The sequence below is a fragment of the Chamaea fasciata genome, unplaced genomic scaffold (genome assembly GCF_029207755.1).
Source record: "Chamaea fasciata isolate MVZ Bird 193981 ecotype frontalis unplaced genomic scaffold, bChaFas1.0.hap1 SCAF_19, whole genome shotgun sequence".
In the NCBI taxonomy this organism is placed as follows: domain Eukaryota; kingdom Metazoa; phylum Chordata; class Aves; order Passeriformes; family Sylviidae; genus Chamaea; species Chamaea fasciata.
The window spans coordinates 8156869-8163488 of NW_027094104.1; the positions used below are offsets into that span (position 1 = coordinate 8156869).

The following is a 6620-nucleotide window of genomic DNA, read 5'->3' on the forward strand; positions in this document are numbered from 1 at the left end:
CACCTCTGGGTACGTGTGCAGGCACAAGGAGGGTCTGTGTCATGTGCTGCAGCGTTTTGGGGGATCAAGGTGTTTCTGGAATTATGCCTGGCAAAAGGGGGTCCTGGGAAAACCCCCCAGGAAAGCAGTGGTGAGATGACACTGAGCACCGGTGATGCTGAGCAAGGGGTCGTTTGTCTCCTCCAAACTGGTGCCAGGCAGCCCCAGCCTGGCTCTGAAACCGAGACAGGCAGTTTTGCTTTGAGAGGACTCTGCCCCAGTTAACTGAGAGCCCATCAGGAATTCAGAGGCAGGATTGGTGCCTGTCACTGTGTCAGCCCTGATTAGCGTGCACATCTGTAATTAGATGAAGCAGCTGTGATTTCCAGCCTGGCTGAGATCTCAGGTGGGATATTTATGGCAGGGAGATGCTTAGAGGGTTCTCAGCAGACTGAGCCTTTGAGCTTGGTTTTGACAGGTACTTCAAAAGGAAATAGCTATTTTGGAGGTGCAGAGCTCAGAAAAGCAGCAGTGTTTTCTGGATTAATTATCTTCGGGTGGTTTTGCTTATAATCCTTTTGAATAAAGCTCGGCAGAGATACACAAGGGAGAAGGAGGTCCCAGGACTGGCCCCTTCCATGCGCCAACCTCTTGCACCTCATGTAACCCCTCTCTGGGAAAATAATATGTCTTCTCAGGGCAGGAAGTTCCTTAAAAATAATTTATTCCAGAGGGGAGGGAGGAATCAGTCACAGTGCTCTTCCCCTGGGGAAAATTACTACAGACCTGGGGGCAATGGTCAGGCACTGATCCTGCTGAGGGCAGGGAGCCTGGCTGCCTGTTCCAGGCTGTCCCTGGCTGTTCCTGCCTGCCCTGGAACCTGTGCCACCACACTGCCAGGGACAAGCCCATGTGGGGACACTGCTGAGCCACCGTGCAGAGGAGGGAGTTTGCCCTGCCAGGACCTGAGGTGGCTCCCAGAACAGGGAGGGCAGGCAGAGTCTCCTGGAGACCAGGAGCATTTTGTAACCCACACTGAAAATATCCCACGGTTTGGACACTGCTGACTCTATAAATAGCAGTCCTGGACGTGGAGGTGCAGGGACAGCACTGACGTCCATGTGGGCACCGGTGTTTGCTCCATCCCAGTGCCCACCCAGCTCCTGCCTCCCTGCCCCATCCCAGCCAGTGCCAGCAGGGACCACCAAGCCCCTGGGACTGGCAGAGACAACCCCTTCCACCCCATCACAGCCACCTGCGCTGGGCAGCAAACCCTCGGTGGCATGGCAGTGGGAAAAGGGAGATGTTTTTCCCTGGATTGTGCACAGCTGCTCCCAGCCCTGCCCTTTCCTGGCCAGTTTTGTGGGTCTGAGCATGGACCTTCCTCTCTGAGTTCAGGGGTGTGCTGAGGTCAGGGGAACAGAGGGTGCCAGACCAGACCTGGGGCAGCACCGAGATGCTCTTGCTCTAGATTAGCTTGGCATCTTTTCCAGGTCTACCCCTTCCCCTGTGTTCTAAGATTGCTCCTCTCTTGCCCACAGCTGCAGAGCATTTCTAGGGCTGGAATAGTTCATGCTTTAGCATAAAGTGACCTATTGGATGAAAACTGATTTGATTTTATAACTTACTAGAAGTGGAGAAAAGGGAGACTAAAGTGGAACAGGGTGATTTCATTTTTGCTAATAGGTTGAACCCAAAGTCCTCCTCTGTCTTTATCACTTTATGGCTTGTGAGGTTTCTCCAGCCCTAGGATTCTTCCCTGCTTGCTCTGGTGGACAGACACGAGTCGTGGGCTTTGGTGGGTGGGAGAGCCATGCCCAGGGTTCTGCTGTCTCAGGGGCAGGACAAGGCCGTCCCCACCTGCTGCCTGTGCTCTGCTCTTGCCCTTCACAGGTGGACCCTTACCTGCCTTACGAGTACACCTGCGAGGGGATGCTGGAGCGGATCCACGCCTACATTCAGCACCAGGTTGGGGAGAATCGCTGTCCTCCCTGGGGAACTATCTCTGTCCTCGTGGCCAACTTTCCCTCTTCTCCCTGGGGAGCATCCCTGTTCTCCCATGGGTGTTGTGCAACCAGTGCTCTGATTGCAGAGAGCACCAGGGGATGGGGCTGGGGGAGGTTTGTCATGGGCCAGAGGTGCTGGGGGTTGGTGGAGGACGCCTGGGGGTGCTGGGCCTGGGTCAGGGCCTTTCTGCTGCACAGAATAAGGCAGCACTGGGAGAAGAAGAGGTGAGAAAAAGTTCGTCCCCCACAGCAGGAGATGTCATCTATGCATGCAGGCGACCTCAACCTGACGAGCAAATTCGTCATCCCAAGCGTCCTCCTGTCCCACCAGCGGCCTCCCTTCCCCACTGTTAACCTCTCAGGGCACTGACCCTTTACCTTCTCTGCCACCAGGATTTCTGCGCCGCACCATCTCTTCCTCCATCTCCCAAGACCAAGAGTCCTGCTATGCAAAGCGCTCCGAGCCCACTGGCCCTGTCCCCCAACTCCACGCACCTGGTGTGGTCCCCCAGCGCCGGGCGGGCCCCCCAGGCGTGGCCCCCGGTGGCCTCGCTGCAGGTGTGGGTGTCGGAGCCCCAGCACACGTGCACGGAGACGTGCCGGCGGCACGGCCTGGTCTGCGAGCCCACCTTCTTCAGGTTCCTCAACAAGGAGGAGGTGTTTCTCCAGTGAGTTGGGGCCTTCTCAGGGAGCTTGTGGGGGGCCACCAGCCACACCGTGTTCCCTTTGCTCCCTCTATCCCCTGCACCCATTTTCCTCATGCTCCCCGCTCCCAAAAACCCAGTGATGAGCCTTCATGCCCAAGGCAGGGCTCGGCTTCACTCTTCAGCAGGCAACAACAGCGTTTCCAAGCATGGTTCTGCCTCTTCCCAACCCCATTCCTCGCCACCTCCCGCCTGCTCTCTCCCTTCCTCTCCTTTTTAATGTCTCTCTCAATAAAACTGCATTTTGAACACACAGCGGTGAAGTTTTAATAGAGAATAAATCTGCCACCGGGCTCTGTGCTGCTCTCTGGGCAATTAAAATGTGAGCGTTGCCGGTGCTGTCACGCTGGTCAGGCAGGCGCCGCGCGTCCCGCTGACATTTTTATATGATAAATTAGAGCTGGGGCCTGGCTTTCGCTCTTTTCCCCCCCTGCACATCCTCCTCCAGACCTTAAAATGAGCTAACTCAGGGACTCGTCAGCTGGGAAGGGTTGGTGGGAGGGCAATGCCGGTGCTGCTGTTCCGTCTGGGCGAGGAGGGGTGTTGAAATCCACACTGGGCATTTCTGCTGCTCCTCGGGGCTTTTGCTGATGCCCACCCCAGTTTTTCTGGCTAATTCCAGCTAACAGGGAGCATGTGGGCATTCATTGATCACTTGTCCCTTCCAGGGAATGTCATCTGCAGTAGGAGGTGTGCATGGAGAGTGGGCAGAGCTGTTGGTCAGCAAGGGGCTGTAAGAGAGCCATCATGAGCTGGAAGGGAGGATCAATGAGTCCAACTCCTAAGATTTATGTGGGATTTTGTGGGTGATTCTGAGCCACCTGTGGATTGGGGCAACCTCTGGACTGCAGGGTTGAGTTGCCAGGGTCTCCCTTTCCTGCGTGGCGCGTTGGGCTGGAGACAAGCACTCACTCGCGTGTAGCCGAGGGGTGGTGAGCACAGATCAGCAAAGATCTGCCCCACCCAGGAAGCCGCTCACCTGTCCTGACCACCTTTCCTTGTCCCCCAGGCTCAGCATCGCCTGCGACAGCACCGAGTACGAGATGAACCACCTGTACCCCGCGGTGGCCGAGAACGTCCGCGAGTGCTACCTCCAGAAGGAGCCGCTGCTCTTCAGCTGCGCCGGCTACAACCCCAAGTACCGGCGCCTCTGCCCCTGCCGCGATTTCCGCCCAGGACAGGTGGCTTTGTGCAGGGACTGCTTGTGACCGGGGCGTCCCCGCCGCCGTGGTGACACCGGGTGGCTTTTCCTCCGAGCTCTGCGGCAGCCCAGCAGCTGGGACAGCTCCCTCCCGGCGGGTGAGCCGCGGCTGTCGGACTCTGGGGGTTGTTTCATCCACCCAGCCAGCTGTGAATGACCATGTCCTGAACTTTGGAGTCATTTTCTTCCCGAGGAGCGTCGTCCGACCGCATCCGAACCCACCTGGACAGACCGGGTGGCGCTGGGATGGGGTGGTGGGGAGAGAGGGGCTGGGGACACCCTTCCCCTCCTCTGGCAATGGGACAAGCCACCAGCAGACTGCAGTTTCAGGGTTCTCATCTTCTTCAAGCATCCCAAGTTGTTTTATTTATTGATTTTTTTTTTAACCCTCCCCCTGACAAGTGGTAAATTAAAGGGAAATCCACACCCAGCCCTTCTGTGGGAGTTCTTGGGCAGAGGTGCATTTGAGGGGACAGGGGTGATGCTGGTGGCTGTTGTGGATGTGGGAGGACAAAGCACAAGGAGAGTGGCTGGGATAAGATGGACACATTGGGGCCTGCACCCCTGGAGCCCCCAGGAAGAGCCAGTGTGGGCTGGACAGTGAAGGGTGGGATGGGGCTGGGGTGGGCTCCTGGGGAAGCTGCTGGTCCCTGGGCAGGGCAGAGGGGCCCAAAGTGATCCCCCCGGCCTCCAGGCTGCTCTTCACCCTGCTGGGCCGTGCAGGGAGCTGAACATCCTCCCCAGGGATGGCTGGAGGTGGTGGTGAGGGCACAGGGGCTGCTCGGGATTCAGGTGAGTGGGCAGAGGGGAGGATGTGCTGCAGACCCCGAAAGGAATTCCTGGTGGGCACTGACCGAGGGCACAGCAGCTGAAGAGCAACATCCTGACTCTGTGTGCCCCAGATGTTGCCAGCACAGCAAGAGGTGAGCTCCAAGCAACCATCTTCCAGAGAACTCTGCTTCTTCAGCTTTCCTTAGTGCTGTTCCTCTTGCTTTGGGGGTGCTTTTCCCCCTGCTGCCAATGTTTCCCCTCCTGGCACGTCCCCTGGCTGGGCTGGTGCTGGCTGGGGTCACCTGGTTTGTTTTTGTAGGGTTGTTCAGCAGGGCAAGGTGTTGCTGTAAGGTTGGTGCTCAGCCCTGCTGCTGTTTGCAAGGTAGAATGGGGAGATTCCTGCATGCCATAAAAGGTGTGGCTGGAAAATCAGGGGCTGGAAACTCCTTGCCAGCCCTTCCCTGAATGGAATTGCTCCTGGCCCGGCTGCTGAGGCGGCAGCCTGAACTGGCACTGTCACTGCAGGATCCCTGGCAGAATTGTCCCCTCTGGCTCACAGTGACTGATGGAGAGCAGTGGCAGGATGAGAGCATGAGGTCTGTCTGCCCTGTGACCCAGCCACTCCCTGGAGCCGTGCCACCACCCCCCTGGCACCTCCAGCCTGTCCTCCCCGTGCCAGCTTTTGGGAGAAACTCCCATTCCTTCAGCTGTGCTGCAGTTCAGCTGGCCCTCACCACATCCCTGCCGTGTCACCGCAGGGTGCCGTGTCCCCTGGGCACCCCCCGTGTGAGCCTGGCCACATCCTGCCCTGGATGAGCTGGAGACGCTGCCATTATCCCAGAGCAATTTATCATCTTCAGCTCCAAACTGCGTGGGCAGCCTCCATCCTGCCTGTGACGCCAGCCCAGGGGAAGGATTGATTAAGTAATTTTTGTGTCTTGCAGCCAGCGTGTGTCTAAATAAAAGCAGCGCAAGCTTCTCTTTGCAGCAACGCCTTTCATCTCAGCCTCAAAGCGGCCCCTGGCACACACTGCTGCCACTGCTGGGTGGGCAGGAGCTGGCCTGGGAGAGGCACGGGGGGTCTGCCAGCAGGAACCACCAGCAGTTCACTTCCCAGGGTTGTAAAAACCAAATAAAGCCGGATTTTATAGGAGGTCGAAGCAAGTTTTAAAGACCAAGAGGCTCGGGATGCCTCGTGAGGCAGCGCTTGTTACACATCAGCTCCCTGGGCAGCCTTTTCCACCGTTTCTGCTCAGCTGCTTTTAAAATAGCCTTCACCTTTCAGCAGTGCAGCGCTGCCTCCCACTGCAGAGAGCCCAAATTATCCCCCGGCAGGAGCATTTTTCTCCAGGCTGAAATAAAAGGTGGCTGGGTCACCTTCGCTGCTGTCATGGGAAATAATGATCTGTCTGGAACCTTGTTGGATCTCAAGTCAGCCTGTAAATTTGGGTGATGGGGCTGAGTGAGGCTCTGTCATGTCTCTGCCCCATCAGTGGGCACCGAGTCCTGCTCAGGGGCTGCCTGGGGAGAAAGCTTCTCCTTTGGCCTGTTGGTGATGGAGCGTCACTCACGGATGTTGGATGTGACAGGGACCAGAGTGTGGCTGCTGGGGCAGCCCCTGCTGCCACATCCCACATGCCTTGGTCTGTAAAATCCCATGGCGGGGCAAGCTGGGGGCTGGGCAGCTTTGGGAATGCCAGTGCTGGGTGTTGACTTCAATTTTGGGTGCAGAATTGGCATCAAAATATTTGTTATGTGGGGGGTGTGTGCCCGGGGCATAGTGGCACCAAGGAATGGAGCTGCTGGGTCGGCAGTCCCAGAAGGAACTTTGTCACCTGGAAATGCTTTTCTCTGCCCTGGCTGTGCCTGTGATCACTGGGGCATCCCAGCTGCCTTCCCAAGCTCTTTCCCGAGCAGATTTCCAGCCTGGTCTCCGTGGCCAGGACACATTTCAGTTTG

General features: G+C 57.3%; 1 protein-coding gene across 1 annotated transcript in view; it reads left to right on the forward strand.

The window, feature by feature from the left end:
- MGAT5B (alpha-1,6-mannosylglycoprotein 6-beta-N-acetylglucosaminyltransferase B) overlaps positions 1 to 4320 on the forward strand; it is a 67688-nt gene extending 63368 nt beyond the window's left edge. The window contains exons 15-17 of the mRNA XM_066200589.1: positions 1873 to 1947; positions 2379 to 2653; positions 3699 to 4320. Coding sequence (XP_066056686.1) covers positions 1873 to 1947; positions 2379 to 2653; positions 3699 to 3897 — 549 coding nt within the window. The 3' untranslated portion in view covers positions 3898 to 4320. The remainder of the gene's footprint in view (positions 1 to 1872; positions 1948 to 2378; positions 2654 to 3698) is intronic.
- The last annotated feature ends 2300 nt before the right edge of the window (positions 4321 to 6620 follow it).